We start from the raw sequence: 22,168 nt of genomic DNA on the forward strand, positions 1-22,168 counted from the left end.
TTCATTTTATTTTTTTAAAGATTTATTTATTTATTTACTTGAGAAAGTGAAAGCATGCACACCAGTGGGAAGGGACAGAGAAGCAGACTCCCCTCTGAGCATGGAGCTTGATATGGGGCTCGATCTCACGATCCTGAGACCTTGACCTGAGCCAAAATCATGAGTCGGAGGCTTAACCCAATGAGCCACCCAGGCACCCCTTTTTTACCCCGAGATTTAATAACTGACTGGGACTTCCCCAGATGGAGAGTGAGGAGGAAGACATGTGAGTACAGCTTGTCAGAAGGAAGGCCCGGGGGCAGAAGGACGGCAGGCTGTGCTCAGGGAAACATAAGCAGTTTGTTCCGAGAGGCAAGAGTACATGGTATATGGAAGTGGAAGGTGGTGGGAACTGATCCTGCAGAAGAAACACAGGGACACATTTTCAAGTTCCTTCTGCATTGTCTCAAAGGTTGTAGGTTCTCTGGGCTGGTAAAGAGGCAGCCTAGAGAGATCTGGTCATGATTCACTTTTAATTAGGAAATGAAGTCATCAGATCTGGGAATCGGGACATGCATGTGACAGTCCCATGAAGGATGGATTTGAGGCCGGAGAGTGACAGTTTAAGTGGCCCTCCAAATGAAGATAACGACGATAAGAATTAGAGCAGTCACTGTGGGCATTGAGAAGATAGCACATATTCAGGGATCTTTTCCAAGCAGAAGTGATGGGATGAAGACAGGCACCTCCTAACTGGTAAGAAAGAGGAATTAAATTTTGCCTGAGTTCTTATCTTGGACATGCTGGTGTTCGGGGTACCTTTGACCAACATGAGGGTGCAGAGGGAGCAAAAGGCTTTAGCAGAGAATCATCTGTCAACATTTGGACGTGTTGAGTTTGGAGTGTCTGTATGACATTCAGATATAGGCTTTTCATAGGAGTTAAAAATACAATCTCTGTAACTGAAACGAGTGGTCTGGGCTGCCAGCGGAGACAAGAATCATTCATAAAGATGTGTAGCTGAAACTGTGTGGGTGGACTGAATCATGGATCAACTATCAAGAAGAGAATAGGTCAGGAACAGAGTGTTGGAGAGGCCAATATTTAAGAATGCAAAGGGAATTAAGTGGAGAAGGATCTCACAGGGCTGAGGAAGAGAACGAGGAGATAGGGACACAATGAAAATTTAGGAATAAGGACTGGGCCATGGCGACAAGCACCATAAGGACTTGCCATTGGCTTTGGCAATGTAGACATCGCTGGCCATACTGTCATGAGATCGTTTTAGTATGAGGTTGAGGAGGGTGGAAAATCCGTCTTGGGGAAATGGAAGAGAAAGAAGGAAATAAAAGTCCTGATTTCAAAAAAATGTGTCTATTAACGAAAGGAGGAATATACGTCATAATGTAAATTGGTGCAGCCAGTATGGGAAATAGTATGGTGGGATGCGTGGGTGGCTCAGCGGTTCAGCGTCTGCCTTTGGCTCAGGGCATGATCCTGGGGTTCTGAAATCAAGTGCCACATCGGGCTCCCCACAGGGGACCTGTATCTCTCTCTGCCTGTGTCTTTCATGAATAAATAAATAAAATCTTTTAAAAAAAGAAAAGAAAATAGTATGGAGATTATTAAAAAATTAAAAGTAGACCCAACATATAATCTGGCAATCCCACTTTTGGGCATTTACCCAAAGAAAATGAAAACACTAATTTAAATATAGGCACCGCTACGTTCCCTGCAGGATTATTTTCAACAGCCAAGATGGATACAGGGATAAAGAATATGTAGTATATGTATATACAATGGATTATTGTTCCGCCATGAGAAAAGGAAACCCCGCCATTTGCGATAATACAGATAGAACTTGAGGGTGTTCTGCTAAGTGAAATAAATCACTGGAGAAAGACAAATACTGTATAGCTCATTATAGGTGGGATCTTAAAAACAACAAGCTTGCAGACATAGAAAACAGATTGGTGGTCGCCAGAAAAGGGGATGGGAGAAATGGGTGACTGGGTGTCCAAAGGTACAAATTGTGGTTATTAAATGAAGTCATGGGGATGTAATGTACAGCATGAGGGCTATAGTTAATAATACCATGTTGCATATTTGAAAGTTGGCAGTAGAGTAGATCTTTAAAAGTCCTCATCATCATAAAAAAAATTTAGCAACTATGTAGATGTTAACTGGACATCTTGATCATTTTGCAATATATAGAAATATCAAATCATTAAGTTATACATCTGAAATAAATGTATGTCGATATACCTCAGTTTAGACAAAATGCAATTTTCATAAAATTGTTCAGTTGCATTAACATGGGGTTGGTTTATTCTTGTTATTTTAAATTAATATTTTACAAGTTAAAAAAGCATATGCCAGAAATTTATAAGAAATCAATAAAATTATTGATCTGCTGCCCTAAAAAAAAGAACAAGCAGGTAGACGGGGTTGAGGCTGTTTAGGGCTCAACCATTGAGCCATCCAGGCATCCTGAAATTACAGTGGTTTTAAGAGCTTTTTGCTAAGAACCAGGGACAAAGACAGGGTGGAAAGACAGACTGGCCAATGGATAGGGAAGAAGTACCTGAGTTGGTGGTGGGGGTTAGCTTGTAGATCACAGGCAAAGGTTGAGCACTGCTCCAATTCTGGGAGACAAGAGAGACGTGGGTGCAAATTAATCTGCAAATGTGTTGTGCCATGTGGCTTTTGGGGGCTTTGTTCATCCCTGATGGATTCTTTGTTCTCTCTGTGAAGAGGGAGAAGGCTATTTTCTGAGAACTATGAAGTTGGGAACGTAGAAAACAAGGGAACGGTTGCCAAGGGAAATGGATATGAGAGCTGCCTGCCACCTGTGAGGTCTCCACTCTTTCCGGAAACCACATATTGATTGATGGAGAAGCCAATCCCATGCCATGATCCTGTCCGTTCCAGGGACCAACATCATGAGACCAAAGACATGGATATCCGGATGGACATAGAGCTGGGGGTCAGCAGGATGAGCTCCACCCAAGCAGAGGAGACAATCAAGGGTGTGAGGGAGGGTTCAAGTCAGATCCTCTAACCTATGCCTCGCATCTGGTGGATGAGAGGAGAGGCAGTCTGAGAGCAGCAAGGCTTGAGGGAAGACCTATCAGAGCGGGAGGCAGACTAGGAGCTCGGCTCTGCTGTTGTAAAAGGGGGCAGGAACAGGAAGATGGGAAGCTTGAGGGATGATAAGATCTTACTGAAAACCGAGGGGATGGCTGTTGAAAAGTGATGAAGTTTTCAAACAGAGATTATGACACTTCCATTCTTTCTGGACCCTTTTCAGTCCCTGCCGGTGTCATGGACACAACACCAGCGCTTCCACATCCACGGTAAAACAGGCGCCTTCACCCTTCAGTTGTGTGATGGAACAACAGCTCTTGCCTCCAATATTTATGTAGTCGGTAGCTTTGGGGCATTTACATACATCTGGGATGTTACCCTCACGCACACCGTGTTCCAAGTCTGCACACAGACTCTGCTTACATGGGCTCATGTAATGTTTCCCAACATGATTTTTTCAATACCCATTTTGAGGACCTCCCGAACTTGGTGGACCACAGCAGTCTGTTGCAGCTGCCATAGAGCAGACACTGAAATACGCTCTTGTTGACGACTTGACTCAAGCCAGGGTCTTCAGAAAACCATCTACGTCTGATCCTGGTGCCTTTCAGGGGTGACTGATAACCTGGCGCCATTTTTCTTTGTGGGGTTACAGACACTCAAAGGGCAATGAGAGGAGCAGCCGAAGCATGGCGAGGAAATCTGGAAGAGGGTAAAGGTGGCCCGCAGGGGATGGCATCCTGCAGGTGCAACGTCTGCCACTTTCTACTTCCAATGCCTTTAAATCAGGATCTGTGTCCCTGGATGCTGTGGGTTTAACACAGGCCATTTCATGGTAGGTATCGTAAAAATCAGGCAAGAGAGCTCACGTAAACACGAGAAAAATGAACTATTATTATCATTATTACTACTATTTGTTGGAGGGTGGGTTATGATTCCATTAAGCTCAGATGGAATCTGTCACCTTCTGGATGCTGACAGAATTATGAGGAGGAAGGAGATGCATGTCAATGCCCTAGCTTTACAAAAGACAAATGGATAGGAGTTAAAAGGTGGCGTGGGTGAGGCCAGGGAAATAGGGTTTAGGGAGGAAAGAAAATGTTTTCATGTGTAATGACTACTTTCAGGATGTGAAATAAAATTTTTGAAAGCCAAGATGTTGTAAATAATATAGTATATTGCTCATTTCTCTGACGGCTTTCTACCAAGCCAAAAAAAAAAAAAAGGCACTGACAAATAGGAAATAGAACTATAAAGCAGAATGATCTGTAGGCCATATATTCCCCTGAGTGGATTTCGCTGTAACAATGAACCACAGGAAAGCTTCTGGGAATCTCTGGGGTTCCCAGCCGAAATCTCAAAATTGGGCTGATGGGGACAATCGTGTTGACAACTCATCAATTCTCTTTCAAATATTAGGGGGTTATTTGTTTCAACGTGTGGCTTTCTTCCATTCAAGGGAGCTTCGACTAAACAGATTTAGGAAAAAGAATTATCCCATCAGCTGAGTCCAAATCCTAACCCGTGTTTTTCTTCTGCAACATATTAAACCATCTGCTCTCCCCATGGATTCTCACACAGGTGTAGATCTGCACAGCCTTCAGGATTATTTTTTTCTTAATATCATGTTTACTGTGAAGAATTCAAAAAATGCCTAAGCATAGACACAATTATGGTTTTCACTTTCCCTGACAATCCCTGTGTTCCCAAGGCCAGGTACCTAACTCCTCTAATTAGAGGTAAACACTCCTTATTTGTTTATTTTTTTTTATTTTGTAAGATTTTTATTTATTTATACAGGAGAGACACACAGAGAGAGACAGAGAGACAGGCAGAGGGAGAAGCAGGCTCCCTGCGGGGAGCCCAACGTGGGACTGGATCCCGGGTCTCAAGGATCAGGCCCTGGGCTGAAGGCGGCGCTAAACCACTGAACCACCCAGGCTGCCCCTTATTTGTTTATTTTTGAGCTCTTTTCTAGGCTGTGAAATACACAGACACATATTTGTATACACACATGCATACATGCATAACATCTTAAATGCATATATGCACCCACACACATGTATGTGTACATATAAATTCATATATGTATATAGTCTTGTAAAAACACGTATATCCATATCTATAATGCCCATATAAAGTGTTAATGTAAATATATAATATAGTAAATATCTTTACATTTTTGCATCACTTGTTTTCTTTTAAATGAAGAGTAGCTTGGGACGCCTGGGTGGCTCAGCAGTTGAGCATCTTCCTTTGGCCTCAGGATGTGATCCCAGGGTCTGGGATCGAGTCCCACATCGGGCTCCCTGCAGGGAGCCTGCTTCTCCCTCTGCCTGTGTCTCTGCCTCTCTCTCTGGGTCTCTCATGAATAAATAAATAAATAAAATCTTTAAAAATAAATAAATAAATGAAGAGTAGCTCTATATTTGCAGGTGCATACAAGAACTCATTTACTCATTCCCCCGATGAGAAAACCTTAGGTAGCAACGGACATCTTTGTCCATGAAGCCATAGATGGAATGTTTGTGCCTCATCACAATTTATATCCTGAAACCTAACTCCCAATGAATGGTATTTGGAGGTGGGGTCTTTGGGAGGTGACTGGGTCATGCAAGTAGAGCCCCCCGTGAGTGGGATTAGTGTCCATAGAAGAGGGACCCCAGTGAGCCCGCTGGTCCCTCTTACCATGTGAGGACACAGGAAGAAGACGGCCACCTAGGAACCAAGATGCAGGTCCTCCCTCACTAGACACCAAATCTGCAGGTGCCTCAATCATAGACTTGCAGCCCCTAGAAGTGTGAGAAATAAACGTGTGTTGTTCACACCCGCAGCATGTGGCAGCCCCGGTGGACGAAGACAATGCGTCTTTGCGACCATGTATGTCAGACAGGTTCCTGAGAAAGAATGCTGGGGGGGAAAGGGAGTCCTTTTTGAAATTTTAATATAGAATATGAAACTTCTTTCAAAATTCTCCACCGATCCACCCACCCACTAGCAAGGTGTGAAAGGGCTTATCCGACCGTGCCCACAGATAACTGAACTTAGGTCTGTCATTAAGCAATGCAAAAGCGTAATAAAATAAAGTAAAATAGAGTTGACTTTCCTTAATATGACTGGGATCGGGTACATCTCTTGATGAATTTTAGGCACTTTATTTCTTCGACTATGAGCTTCCTTAATGGCTTTGACAGAGTCACCTGCAACTGATTCCTGTCTTTTCTGATGCCATGTAATGTGTCACTTTTGTTCTCAGTTTGCTATTCTCACCTCCACACAGTTTCCATATCCTACCCGTAGAATTTCCCTGCTACAATCCATGGCGGGGCAGGCATTTTGCACCAGCCCAAAATTTGCAAATCCATGAGCAGGGGAAAGGTGAAAAGTGGTACCCTTTGGAAATTGGCCAAAAATGCCAACTAAAGCCGTTTTCATTTTCTGTGTGACATTTGTCATGCTCCACGCATGGACCATTTTAAATTGCACATCTGACCTTTTTAACAATAGCAGGAAATGCCAGGAGAAAATGCAAAGCTCTTCATTTTCTCTCCTAAGCCCCTGTAGAAGCCATTTTTCACGGTCCATGGCTAGAGTCTATGATAAGATTGTCAAGGTGCCTGAAACAAGCCATCAATTTCCAGGCAGTTCCCCATCCCTACAGAGGAACATCACACACTCATGGGGCACGGTGCAGAGGGCTTGTTTCCCTCTGCTCTGGTTTGGGAATGCCGCAGCATAACAGTACCCGAGTCCATCCGAGACAAAGAGGAGTTCCACTCTTCCTATGGCATGATCCAGTATTAACCGACAAGTTCCCCACCACCATTTTAAGAAGAGAATTCCTTACACCCTATCAGGTTACGAAAGTGAAGGCTATAAACATCCCCTCTCAACACTAGAAAGAGAAATAATAAAGTCCCACGTTCCTCCTCAAAGTGCCATATCTACGAGTTTCTACTTAGCTTTTGAACCAAAGCAATGGTGGGTGTTTGCGGAGTTTTGAACAAGTTTAATGATGACACAAGAAGAATACATGATGCCAAATTCACGTCATCATCTTTAATTAATGACTAAGTGTCTACAGATTTAAGAGAGTAGAATTGACAGCACACAATGGAGAAGGTGAGTATGCGAAGTCGTTTGAATTCAGGCACACGTAATCACAGTGAAATCATCTTTGAGTTGCTGTGATTTAAGCATTAATTAAGATAAAATATTAAGCAGTGCTCCTCTATTATTTGGACAACTTTCTTTTATGGACAATAGATTTCTGGTCGCATGTATTTTGATATTAAAATAATTTGTTTTTTCCAAAACATCCAAAAAATAAAATAGCACGGAAATGAGATCTAAAATGTGTTCTCATGTTAAATTAAGGAAAACACATTTCTCGCGAAATTCTTCATTTTTCCTGAAAAACACATCCTGACAAACACTTTTTCAAAGAAGGTTATTCAATATTTATTTTTCTTTTATGTATTTAGACTTTCAGTTCTTAAAGCCGCAGCATCAGGGGAGGCATTGAGATTCTGATTTGTCATGAACAGACCATAAGATACAACTGTCTTCATAATCGCAAGAACTATTGCAACAATAAGAATCCCAGGGATGGAGAAGAGGAGGGGTGGAAAAAAAAAAAAAGAATCCAAGAGATTGGAAAGAGGAGTTAAAAAAAAAAAAAAAAGAATCCCAGAGATGGGATTTCTCTAATAAAATCATCATTTACGGTAAAGAAAATAACTTATTCTCTTGATAATTGGCAGGATAGTGCCCTAGGATCTCTTTTGATGCTTCATAACAACAAATCAAGTTAAAGGATTAAATTAACTGTTTCCATGAGAAATATGCTGAAGAAATAATATCTTAGAAAATAAAAGCATGTTGCAACTAATGGCACAGCTCCTTCCAAGAAACAGGAGCATTAATTACGATACTAAGGGACGATCGTGTAATGTACGATCATGTGTAAGTCCATGAAATGTTACTTTTAAATATAAAATGCTTCAACTGCCTTGGTTTTCCTCATTCTCCCCGAGGAAGGGGACCACACTCTTACATAACATGAAAGGGCGCACACTACCTCGTCCAAATCTACTTTCCCCACTCGGGAGCCTCCCATTCTTCCCCATGTCCAAGCACCGCACATCATGACCCACCACGGTGAGCTACCCCATTCTTGCTTGTGTCCAGCATGGAACCTGCCCCCTGCGCCCCACCACTCTGTCTGCTTTCCCTCCCACTGAAGTCTTGTGCATCAAAACGCGATTCAACCATCAAATCTGGGAAGATAGCATATGGCGCCTCCTGTCTGTCCCCACAAGTCTTGGTAATCATCCAATCAATCGTGCACCGTCTACAGCACATCACAGGTTCTCTGCTACAGGATTGCCTTGATCCGATTCATGACCCAATGCCCCGCCCTACTCACTGTCTGCATCCTAGAAAGTGCTGCACGAATGGGTGCTGTGTTGGCTTTGTCCACCCACCAGGATTAGTCATGGCAATAAATGAAAATTAAAGTACGAAAGCATCTTTTGGTTGTGATCAAAATGCTTTGCTTGTTTAGCAAGTAAGCAAATCATCTATTTCCACCAAGATAAAATTGAGAAAATTGCTCCTTCCTGAAACATTCACTGCATGACAATGCCCACACCGTGGGGCACTGGGGTCCTTCCTGTCAGAGATGGTGATGTAACCCGTGGCAGGGCCATGCACACATCACAGGGCATCAATGACATGAAGACATGGCTGTCTGGCTTTACCATCCAGCCAGCCCTGTCAATTACTCCCATCTCCAAGAAAAATTTGCTGTATTCTCATCATCCAATTTCCAATTTTATGATTTCCAAGTTTGCCTTTGGTTGTTTTCGTTGTATCCTTGAAAATGCATAGCGTGCAAGTAACATTCCGACAACTGCAAACAAGCAAGTTTCTGTACCAAGTTTTATAATTTTCTGTTAACCCAAATTAGCTCCCTAAAATGCTATATTTTCAATCACCCTTCATCATCCATGTTATACTTTATTATGTAATATTAATATATTACACATTTATATTATTTGTTAGAGGTAGATGGCTTATTATTGATATTATCACATTGAAATTATTATTATTTGAGCAGTATTTTGCAATCAGGTGATGCTTGAAATGACAGAAATGGTATTCAGCATCTTATAATCATAGGAGGTTGCCACAGTCCCTATGGCAAAGGAAAAATATGATTTTCCTTTCAAATATGTATCATTCATATTAACATTTGCTATGTGTGATTTTTATACTACATATTTATGTCGATATTTATCATGTATACATGAATTCTTATGGAGGTTGGATGTTTAGATAATTATTCCTTGAATAACATTTTGTACCAAGCATTAACCTCAAAGGATGCTTGCCATGAAGGCAATGGCTTCCAAAATCATACATCATGAGGTTGCACTGTAGGAAAAGACAATGCTTTTGATGATCTCAGTTGAGACACAAATATAGAAAAGGATCAACTCAAAAAAAAATAAAGAAAAGAATCAACTCTTTACATGGATCTGTACTTGTGTGTCTTGTAAGCATCCTGTGTATCCTTCCTGAAGCGTTTCCCACGCAGGTAGGTAGTCCTACGGGGAGAGCCTGTCTGAACTTCCTTCCATTCCCTTCCCTAAAGTTTATTATTTTTTTATCTCAGGTTTTTATTTAAATTGTAGTTAGTTAATATATGTGGTAATATTGGTTTCAGGGTGTAGAATTTTGTGATCATTACTTCCATACAACACCCAGTGCTCATCACAAGTGCCCTCCTTCATCCCCATCATCCATCCCGCCCATCCCCTTCCCCACCTCCCCAGGCTAAGTGTATTATTAGTAGCTTTCTGATTTTCCTCCCAAATATCTCTCAAATGGCTCCCACCCACTTCTCCATCTTCATGACAGCCCTAGTCCAGGCCACCAGCCTATCTCTGCTGGACCACGGAGGGACCTGCTGATGAGATGTCCTCATTGCTCTCCACCCAGAAGAATCTACCACAACACTGACCATGACTCACCCCTGTTCAACGCCCCCCAACAGGGACCAAGAATCAGCTGGCCATTCACTAAGTGTCTGACTCTTAATATCTTCTCAGGTCATGATCTCAGGTTGTGGGATCAAGCCCCACATCTGGCTCCAAACTCAGCACAGAGTGTGTGTATCCCTCTCCCTATGCTCTTCCTCCTGCTTGCTTTCATAAATAAATAAGTAAATATCTTTTTTTTTAAAGAAGTGCTAAGTCCATTCATAATAAAGGGACAATTTCAACATGCTAACTTAATATCCAGGATAATTGTAAGTAAATTCCATAAAAAAATTCATAATTTGGCAAGAATTTCATTTCAATCACCATATATATTTGCCATAATGATCGGAAAATTGCGAACACGGCATAAACTAAATTTCTATAAAGACTATATATAATCTGATGGATTACGTTAGTAAATTGCAATGAGTGGTGTGTAGGGGCTGTTTGCTAAAAGCAGGTAGTTAAAGATGAGTAAATGTTAACGCCTATTGTGCAAACAAAATTGAATGAATATCTAACCCTCTACGTTTTGAGATTGTATCTCCCCGTCATCCCGTATTACCCATTAGGAGTTTCATGCATGGCTATGCTGCCTGGGTAAAAGCAAGAGCTTGTGACAGCCTTAATTATCATAAAATAATTCCATACAGCACCTAGAATTTTTCTAAGAACACACCAGGTGTTCGAGAAATAATTGCAAAATCGAAAGCTATAGGAATTGAAGGGTATTCTTATTTAAACTGAAGTTGCCTACCAATGGTAAAAGGTACATTTTTTTTAAGGATTTTATTTATTCATGAGAGACAGAGAGAAAGTAAAAGGTACATTTTAAATATCTACAAGTAGCATGTAACTGTTTCAGCCTTTTCTTGCCCATATATCTCCCTCAGGATATAAGGAAGACAGAACTCAGTTGAAGTCAATGTAGAGAAGGATGACCCTCTCTGCACAGGGGGAGGGAGACACAAGTGGAAAAGACTGGAAGCCACCCATCGATCCATTTAGCAAAAGGTTTAAGGGGTGGTGATGCCATGTCAAGTAGCATCTTGGACAAAGATGGGTCCAGCATGGTAAACTTGGAGAAGCCTGCTGTGTGCATGTCTGGAGACCAAGTAGGAGTGGGCAAATACCTTGGCTTCGGACTTGGGCATGCAGGGGGCCACCTCCCTTGGCCACCAGTGACTGTGCACAATTGGAGAGCTATGTAACCACGAAGTACCTCCATTTCCTCTTCTATAAAAGGAGTATAATTACCAATGCTGTCAGGAAAAATGCCCCTGCAAGGTGGTGGACCAAGGTGTAGCTAAATCTGAGAACAATCCCAATAAAACCCGATAATATAAACGCTGATATTCTCCAAGCTCTGCACAAAGATTACCACTCCTGGAAGGATGAAGCTGGAACATGCTTTAATAACCTAATTTTAGTTTTTCCTTTTGTACGTATTTCTTAATAATCTTCAGGGTTGAGCTAAAATTTGTAGGGTTTGGTCTTCCCATATTCTTCCATCATGAACATTTATCTATGTATCCATCCATCTGTCTATCCATCCTTCTATCTTCTATCTACCTATCTATCCATTCCACTGTTAATATATTTAGGTAAATATAATTCAAATTATTTTCACTTTAAGAATTTCAAGAATGTACTGGGGACAATGGAGTAGAATGAAGTGTCACATACATGACATGGAGAATTAGGAAATAATTATCATGTCATACCTTTATGACTTTTACTCTGTTTTGATTCTATCAGAACCTCATTTTAAGATGTGTAAGAGTAGCTAATATAATTACATGGAGTTGCATGCTCATTCCCATACAAAATCACGTTTATGTTGCTGTATGTGGGCTGTAAAAATAACAACATAATTTCATTTTTAAATCGATAATGTAAATTTTAAGAAGCGATTTAAGAGCATATCCCCCTACAAATTGGATAAAAATACAAGAATTTCACAATCTTATAACTTTGAACTGTGGGAAAGATGTAAAGCAAGGTTTTCACTGGTATATGGTATATTTGAGAGCAGTGGTTCTCAAGCAGGGATGATTTTGGCACACAGAGGTTATTGGACAGTGTCTGGAGACACTACTGGTTTTCATAACTTGAGGTGGAGTCACTAGTGGCCTCTGGTGGGTGGAAGCCAGGGATGGTGCTAAAAAAATATCTTACTATGCACAGGTGGCCGCACCTAATGAAGAATTATGCAGCCTACAGTGACAGCAGGGCCACGGTCGAGAAATCTACTCTTTTATTTAATGATAATGATAACTTATTATATTTAAATTTTAAATTCGACTTGCCAACATATAGTGTAACACCCTGTGTTCATCACATCATGAAATCTAGTCTTATAGGGGAAATAGAGGAAGAAGAGAAGGAAAGAAGGAAGTAGAGGAGGAAGGAAAAAGGAAGGAAGAAACAAAAAAGGAGGAAGTAAGGGCCTAGGTACGGAATTAGGGAAGGAGAGAAGGAAAACAAGTTGGTACTACTCATGGTCTGATATGTGTAAAAAAAAAAAAAAAAACCTCAGTCATTTTTTTCCCTAAAACTACCTCTGAAAGCTTGAGATTTTAATCTCCATTTTCCTATGAGGGCATTACCATCCTGAGAGGTCAATGAGTTGCCCCAAAGTGTGCTGGTCTTGGGACTCGGAGGCCTTGTATGTACCTAAAATCAAGGATGAGGGTACAGTGACATGCTCCATCCTCACTGAGACCAGATCTTTCTTAGGTTTCCTGTCTTAGTCTTGTGTTCTAGAAGTTGGAAGACACAAGATCTAGTTTCTAAAAATACACTTCCTTATAGAATATTACAGGAGATTCTATCAATGGTTGAATGTCTCTGCTCCTGGAATTTAGACATTATTCAAAATTGGTACTGGATGGGTTTCATTGAAAAAAAAAAGTGGCATTAATGTTTTAATGCTATTTTTCTTCTCATTCTTTAATTTTAGATCAGCATTCTTAATTACAACATGAAGCTGTACTCCAGCCAACCCTGGAGTAATACTATAAAAGCTCTTTTCATGAAATCTATTTTCTCATGGACTTGGATTATAGAATAAGAGCACTCAAGGTCATGAGTTAAAGCCCCATGTTGGGTGTAGAGCTTACTTAAAAAATAATAATAAATAGAAAATTTTATAAAGCATAGCAAAGATTTGGAAATTAACAACTGGAGGTGAATTTAGGTGACATTTGTGTGAAAATAAAAACATCTATTATGGACACCTGAGTGGCTCAGTGGTTGAGCATCTGCTTTTGGCTCAGGTCGTGATTCTGGGGCCCTGGGATCAAGTTCTGCATCAAGATCCCTGCAGGGAGCCTGCTTCTCCCTCTCCCTGTGCCTCCACCTCTCTCTGGGTGTCTCTCATGGATAAATAAAGAAAATCTTTAAAAAAATATCAATCATACCTAATCAAAGTTCCAGAAGGAGAACATATAAAGAATGGAGAAGACACATATTTGAACATTCTTTTAATGCCCAAGCAAATATTTAGAAAATGCTAGTTTAGAAAAAAATGTATATTTATATATATATATTATATATAATATAATTATATTTATTTTATATTTTTTATATTTTTTATATATTTTATATATAAATATATAAATATACATAATTATATATTTTTTAAACTAGCATTTTCTAAATATTATATATAATACTATATATAAATATATTTTTCTATGTGTGTGTGCAGGTGTGTGCAGATAAATGTGTATACATTTAGTAATTTGAATAACTTGAACTATATTCCCAAAGTAGATGCTTCATATTATTTATTCATATATACAAATCCTATCAATAAAAAAATACTAGCACTAAATGGGATTTCCTTAATGTATTTTGTATTCTTAAATAATGAATACAGAGAAAATAAAACCAATAATGAAAAAATAAAGCACTCTTTTTACTATTATCCATTTTTTTCACCTAGTCATAAATAAATATCAAATGCATTCCAATGAACTGATTGGGAAGTCACTAAAGTTTATAATTGTAGTTTTAGTCTGTCTTCTAATGAATATGCACTATGCAAAGTAACTTGACTATTTCATCCATCGCCATTATAACCATGGGAGAGGGTAAGATTATTTCTCATTTTATCACAACGGAGATGCAAAGAGGTTTACATGCATTGATCTAGCATCACTGAGGTGCAAGTTTTGTAAAAAAATATTTCATTGTTTTTTAACCGTGTTGTACCCCAAAGTGTTAGGAATGATGTAGGCCATGTAACTGACGTGATTGAAAGACGCTGCCAAATTTCAGGCATCTTTATCTCAGACCTGCAGGGATCCACTCTTGCTTCCACCAGACCTAAAATCAGTGACCAAATGCCCCAGTTTGCTTGGGATTGGGTCCTAAGACTTTCAGGGACAAATCTGGGAAGTCCTAAATGAACCAAGATGAGTAGGTCAGTCTACCGGAGATTTCCATTATGGAGGTGGAGGGGATGTTAGAGACAAGCACTGCATCTCAAATAGACCTGATAATGGGTGAGGCAAAAGTCTTGGAGGAAATTTACAAAGAAGACCCCAGAGGATCTACTTCAAGTTATAAATAAGCACGTGTTATTTATCTGGCTGGCCATGGGGACTTAAATGATAAGGAACCCAACCGTGAAAGATGGAAGAATCATTGGCTATGGGTGTCTGTAGTGCAGGGGGGGAACAGAGCAGGGAAATGCGGTGTGAAATTGCCAAGTCAGGGTGTCTACACCTAGGTTGAACCATGTGTAAAGGTTTAGAGTATTGAAAAAAGTTGCACGAAATAAAAACAAAGGCAAATTTGCGTCAAATCTGTACTAGACCGTTATTTTCTAGAATATGTATATTTATTAGAATGTTCAAAATCACACCCTAAATAGAACCGTATGCTCACAACAGTTAATTGCTCAGTTCCAAAATTATGGCGTGCGTGTGTGTGTGTGATTATGGCAGTATTGACAGATGCATAAGCGTGTCCCCTGAACGCCAGCTCTGAGTATACTGTACTCGGGTTGCACACTCTTCAGTGATCACGTCCTACTCTGGAGAATACATGTAATTCTACACTTTTGATGTTGGTGTTTAGAGGACAATAAAGACAGCAATGGGCGTTGAGAAGCAGTAGGTTCCAACTAGCAATGCCTCGATGCTACGGAGCAATCTGTGCTTGTTAGCCTCATAAATCGCACTGCATCTTTCAAGCAACTGCCACCTTATAGAACTAGACTTTTCACAATGCCCTTGTAATGCTAGAATTTTGGTTTAGGGCTTTTTTATTCAATATGAAGTGTTGTTTTCTGGTCTTTTACGTTTTGTGATTATATCAAATGGTTGCAATGACTGTAAATAATTTTCTAAACAAATTCACCCTCATGTAGTATCGTAGGAAAATTCTACCCACGTATGCCAAGGGTAACAACAGAGGCAATAAAGTGTAGTGGTGCACAATGTGGGCAAATGGGACCTCAGGTGACACTTGCATCATCTTGGAGACAGTTTTGGTCACTACATGGGATTTCTGATGACACTAAGTGGGTAGAAGGACATGGCTGAACAAGGATGTTCATGCACAGGACGGCACCCCATAAATGTCAGTAGTGCTAATGCTGATAAACCAAGTATTTGTGAAAGATATAGATGGAAAAATCAAAATGGCCCCTGGCTTTTCTGCTGTGTGCAGCATTTATACCTTAACATGGTCTCCAATGTCCACCATCATTTGAGTTTCTTAAATGATACCTGAGAATATTCATCCTTAAGCCAATCAATTATTAATTATATGAATGGAGAACACTCACCCTGTCTCTACAACAGCAAGAATTGTTTATGTCATGCATCCCAGTCAAAAACTATGCTTCACAGTCAAATCCAAATTCTATAGAAAATATCTGGTTTACTCCCAACATGCTGGTGCTCCTGAAAGCTCACCCAAGTGACCCTCTGGGAGCTAAGAAAAAAATCTATCCACTCGTCTAACACATGCAAAGCCTGCAAGAGGGCAGCTCCTTTGGTCTTCCTTGGTTGTCAGAGCCGATTAACACTGGGTCTTCCTGTCTTATCCAGCCACATTTCCTGCACATAGGACCAACATCAATGGAAAATGGAAACTATAATCTCATTATTTGAGATTACTGGCATCAAAAACCCACTCTGTAATGTCCCTGGTAAGATGTGAAACCACAATGCATTTTATCTTCAGAATTAACCTTTAGAATATGCGTCTTTAAAAAAAAAATGGAAAAAAAATAAAAAATAAAAAAATAAAAAAAAATGGTACGATATCTTCCCACATAATAATTGTATTGATAATGCAGTTAGTATTCAGTTTTGGAAAGGAATGTTCATGTGTCCCGGGACTATTCAAATGGCACTTGCAGAAGAGTGGACGGTTACATGCCATGATGTGATGAAATCAAGGCCAAAGATGTTAATTTTCTGAGGGCTTTGACTGTTTGATGTTAAAATCCCACTGACAGAAGCAAGCACATACGGACATGAGCATGTCTTCTTAGCACAGAAACGAACAAAAAATCAGGAACATATTTGGTTAGAGCCAACTATTTCTGCCCCAGCAAAAGGAGATTTCCAGGTCAAGTTATAAATCAAGTCAATCACTGAAATCACGTGTTGGACTAATTATTTAAATGCATCTCACGGACTCAGCATTATTTCCAGGCAACTGGATTCCTATAAGGGTTGGGGAGACTGTGCCTAAACATGGAGATCTGAACTCTAACAACACTAACTAGACCTTGTATGGGCCACTCACTGCTCACACATGGTTGGCTCATCTATCGATGATGGATTTACACTACCCGTCTCACATGAAGAGAGTAATACCATCTTAACACGCATGTGGCACTTTGGTCACTAAGAAGTCCTACAAAAAATGTGTCCAAAGACTAGCCAACTCAATAAACTTATAAAATGCTGATTTTAAAGACATTTGTCCTTTTAATCTACGAAGCTGCATAACTACAGGACCTTTGAAAATGATTTTGTTTGGCTAAAGAAAAAAAGAATGCCGGTTATGATCACGGCAGATCCTTGACAGACATCCGTGAACAATAAATGCTAGCACAGATTTTATTTTTTCTTCTCCTTTCAAGAAGGGATAATGGTGTTGTCTAGAAACTTCTTACTCTGGAACATGTCGATAATAAGCTAAAAGCACCGCACAGTGTAAGTAGGACAATGAGAAAGCACTTCCCTGTGTACACACCCTCTACAAACAAGATGAAGATACTTAAGAAACCAACAGATGGACTTTCTCCTAGTCCATGGGTCTGTACAACTGAGCCTTTTAGCCTGCTGCATCCAATGCCTCTTCCGGCCTCCTTACTGCTGCTTTATCTCCCTTAAAAAAATATTTCTTTTGAAATTATTGGTCTAAATATAGAAGGAAACACAAGAGACTTAGAGTACTGGGAGCTAAGAAAGACCTTGTAGGAGAGACAATTAGAGCTGTAGAAAGAGTGGTCTATGTGGTATGAGGCCTGGGATAAATAAATAAATAAACAAACAAACAAATAATAAATTAATTAATTAACTAATTAATTAAATTAAATAAATAAAATTAAATTAAATTAAATTATTAAATTAAATTATTAAATTAAATTAAATTAAATTAAATTAAATTAAAAACAAGGGAATGTTGAATTTGGCCATTTTGCTATAAAATCAAGATAAAGATTTATAAGACCAGAGTAAGTAGGGATTACTAAATATTAAATCAATAAATGTTAACTGGGTGTTCATATTTCAGGAGACAAATCCAGAGGTAATATTAGTACACTGGGTTATCAAATGTTATAATATCATTTCTAGATACTATAAAATTTAAGGTGCATTACTAGTTTAATTTTGTATCATCAACAGGAAGATGCTGTGTATAATGCCTCAGAATTGCAATTCTCTTGGGTGGGTACAATTTCATTTAGGAATAAATTTAACAAAAAAAAAAATGGGTAAGACTTATATGCTGAAAAAGATATTCCTGAGGAAAAAAATTAAAGAAGGTGCAGATGAAATAGAGGGCTAAATTATGTTAATGGATTGAAAGGCTCAAAAGTCTTAAGTTGCCAATTTCCCAAATTACTTAAAGATTCATCACTATTTTAATAAAAATCCCCAAATCCCATCTCTTTATTAAAAGTGACACACATTCTATAAATCTATATGGTCTTACACCAATTTTTGCTAAACTTATTTCTAATATTTTATGCTTTTTGTTCCTATAGTCAATGGCATATTTTCAATTTCATTGTCCAATGGTTTCTTGCTGAATATAGAAATAAAAATTTGTGTGTCATGTATCCTGAGATCATTTATGAGTTTTAGTAGTTTGTGAAAACCGTGTAGGAGGTTCCATATAAAAATCACATCATCTGCATCTAAAGATAGCTCTTCCTTTTCAAATCCATATACTTAATTTTTTTTTTTTTTACCTTGCTGCACTGGCAAAGACCTCCAACTTGTTATTAGCTAGATGTGGGGAGAATGGGCATCCTTGCCTTGTTCCAGATCTTAAGAGAAAAGCAATTAGTAGGCCGTGATTATATTCTGTTAACTATTCTCCTGAACACATTTTAGTATTGGTCTAAAACGTAAGTAATAGAACAAGTAAAATCTAACAAGAAAGTCTCGATGGTATTGCTCTGGTTGTAGAAGAATAGATTTTGGAGATTCCCTTACCCTAATCCCAGGCAGCCTCCCTATGTGAACCTCAAGCAAATCTAGAACCCCAAATCTGAAGATATGATTTAATGAGATGGGAGAAATCGTGAAAGATTAAAAACAAAGAGAAACAGAGTGAACTCTTAGCTGTTGCCACAAATATAAACCATGACCTTTTGGTGTTCTATAACATCTTTATTTATCACATGTCCTCTCGACTAAAAAAGACTCCACGTGACTTACTAGTTCAAGGCTGCTTCATGCACGATAGTTTAGCAAATGCATGCAACTGAAAGACATGCTAACTCAGATTTCCAAGAAAATGACAGATGTCCTCAATTCATGGCTCTTTGCAGTTCTAATGTTAAGAGTCAACATCCAGAGCAGCCCGGGTAGCTCAGCCCAGGGTGTGATCCTGGAGATCCCGGATCAAGTCCCACGTCGGGCTCCCTGCGTGGAGCCTGCTTCTCCCTCTGCCTGTGTCTCTGCCTCTCTCTCTCTGTGTTGTGTGTCTCTCATCAATCAATAAATAAAATATTTAAAAAGAAAAAAAGAATCAACATCTTGCATTCCAAATCTATGAGGGACAAGGCTGGGTTGTTTGCAATCCAACTTAGAAAAGGAGTAAAAAAATTGAACACCAATAAAAAATAAATTTATTATTTAAAAAAAAGGAGTAAAAGGCAAAAAAAAAAAAAAGGAAAATCTCACAGTGAGGAATCAAGAACTCTAACATAACATGGAGGAGGAAAATGAATGAAAAACTAGAACAGCACAGGGTATTAGGATTAGGGGACAATTAGATGCATTTGAGAATCATCATCTTGCCCAGCAAATGTCTTCTGACTGGGAATAGGAATTCGCCAGGGCAGAGACCATTTAAAAAAAAATTATTTATTTATTCATAGAGACACACAGAGAGAGAGAGAGAGAGAGAAGCAGAGACACAGGCAGAGGGAGAAGCAGGCTCTGTGTAGGGAGCCCGACGTGGGACTCGATCTCAGGTCTCCAGGATCACTCCCTGGGCTGAAGGCGGCGTCAAACCGCTGAGCCACCCGGGCTGCCCCAGAGACCATTTTTTAGTCGTCTTTCTATCCCTTACGTCTGCCATTGGGTTAGATGAGTAGAAACAAAAGATGTTGATCCAATGAGTCAGGGTTATTGCAGGAAAGTATCAAGAATGACAGGGGAATGTAGTCCATCTGATCATAACTGTGCGTCACACTGCTGATGACTAGCACACTCCCAAGTTTCGCAATCTCAGTACTATTGACACTTTGGGTCTGATCATTGTTGAGGGGGCTGTCTGCTGTGTTGAAGGAGGTTCAGTAGCATCCCTGGCTTCTACACACCAGCTGTCAGTAACAAACCCCACTCATGACAACCCAAACTGTCTCAAGACATTGCCAAATATTCCTGGATGAAAAAACCACCCCTGACTGAACAACCACTGCTCTAGAGCATGAGCAACATTAGAGTAGAAACCTGCCTTGTGTTTCTCAATGTTCTATTTCCAGAGTCTAGAGCCACAGAAGAGCACATAAGAGGTGCTGAGGACATTTGGTGGATAAATGAACACGCCAGCAGTAACCGTGGGTTAATTTCAGATCTGCTTAGAGTTGGTAGAAAACAGTAGGCTACGCAGTTCAGCAAGTCTTACTTAATTTCCATCGAGCTCTGGGAACTAAAGTGATTCTGAAAAATGTACAACCACCACCGTACCTGACGGCTCTCCAGTTGATGCCTGATTGCTCTCCAAGGACATATTTCCCAGGGGCTTGGTCCTATGTGTCCATCGCTAGGCCTGCCAGCCTTTGAAAGCTGAATGGATAATAAACCTACAAACCCATTGTGATGTCATCCAGAACTATTTACCTCATAATGTCTGGTGCAGAGCAAGTGGTCATGAAATATGTGTGGAAACGGACTGAATTGCCTAAATCAGCATGAATCAACACTTTGAAGTAAGTAAAGGCTGCTGGAAAAGTTATCAGATGACAATGACATGTGGTTGATGTCAAGTCAATAGACTTGGCTTGGGTTGGGAGTAAAACCCTGCAGAATCAGTCTCTCTGAGCTTTGTTTGTTTGTTTGTTTAATCTATTGAGCAAAGTGAAAATATGCCTTCATCACCTAGTTCATCAGCTGCTGTACGAAATGAGAGAATATCTGTGAACGCTACATAGAAGGCACTTTCTTTGGTTTTATGAAAAGCAAAGCCAGGATCTTCACTCACTCAAATCTTATCGTCTGGCATGGCTGAGTTAGAAAACACAGTATAATATATCGATGCAGATAAAGTTCAATGGGAGTTCAGTGGGAGGGAAATTTATCTCTACACAGGAGCAGTTGGCAAAGGCACCTTACAGAAGGAGCCACCTGTGATCAGTTTTCAAGGTGGGAATTAGACACTGGACAGGAGACAAGGGAATCCAAGTAGGGAAATACCAGCCATGCCGTACCAGTGGCAGTACTGTTTATGATTCGTTTATTCATCCACAAATATTTATTAAGCAATTAAGTCGTACTAGGCATCAAAAGCACAGTACTGAAGAAAACAAGGCCCCACAATTTTTGAGTTTTATCTGGGGAACAATGGAAGACAGGAGTCACACATTCAGTACAACCAATACCCTCCTATTGAACCTTGTGCATCACCGTCATCGTGGATGCCATCTTTATACTTGACACACATTAGCCTGGTTGGATTTCAGAAACAAGGGCACTTGTGGGAGCCTGTGGGTGTAGGAAATTGTGTTTGAAAAGAATAGGAACATCCTACCAAAGACGAAAAAAGAAAGTGAGGATAACTGTACTTTCAGACTGTAAGCAGGGTGTCCCCACGTGCATCCTGTAAAATCCAATATTGTAAAATCCAATATCCAGGAATTGGAGAGATGATACATGGATGAATAAATAGGAAATATAGGTGATATAGATCAATAAACAGGAAATATAGATGATATAGAGAGGCAGAGACACTTGCTCGGGGGTGGTTGCACATGATAGATACATATGCAAATATACACAATCATATATACACACACTATATATATGTACGTTTATGTAATCTTTTATGTGTGTATATAGTCTTGTTCAGTTAGTTAAAGACCTGGAACTCATTCGCTCATTTATATTTTATTTTATTTTATTTTTTTAATTTTTATTTATTTATGATAGTCACAGAGAGAGAGAGAGAGAGAGAGAGAGAGAGAGAGGCAGAGACACAGGCAGAGGGAGAAGCAGGCTCCATGCACCGGGAGCCCGATGTGGGATTCGATCCTGGGTCTCCAGGATCGCGCCCTAGGCCAAAGGCCTAGGGATCCCTCATTTATATTTTATAAGACTGTGTGCACATATAATTTACTGATTATTTAC

At 39.7% G+C, this 22,168-nt stretch overlaps 1 protein-coding gene across 12 annotated transcripts in view; it reads right to left on the reverse strand.

The window, feature by feature from the left end:
• The window catches only part of NLGN4X (neuroligin 4 X-linked), a 353,807-nt gene that overhangs the window by 160,772 nt on the left and 170,867 nt on the right, over positions 1-22,168 (reverse strand). For 2 of the 12 annotated variants that reach the window (XM_038586749.1, XM_038586750.1), the window contains exon 1: positions 20,513-20,629. The exons of 7 other annotated variants lie outside the window; for them this stretch is intronic. Coding sequence is in view for 1 of the 5 variants with exons in the window: in XM_038586748.1 (XP_038442676.1) it covers positions 20,513-20,555 (43 nt within the window). In the remaining 4 variants the exon portion in view is untranslated. Of the gene's footprint in view, positions 1-5,754; positions 5,859-20,512; positions 20,630-22,168 lie in introns of those variants that run through there. 3 more of the 12 variants (XM_038586751.1, XM_038586748.1, XM_038586747.1) reach the window with 3 other exon arrangements.

The sequence above is a fragment of the Canis lupus genome, chromosome X, assembly GCF_011100685.1.
Source record: "Canis lupus familiaris isolate Mischka breed German Shepherd chromosome X, alternate assembly UU_Cfam_GSD_1.0, whole genome shotgun sequence".
Classification (NCBI taxonomy): Eukaryota; Metazoa; Chordata; class Mammalia; order Carnivora; family Canidae; genus Canis; species Canis lupus.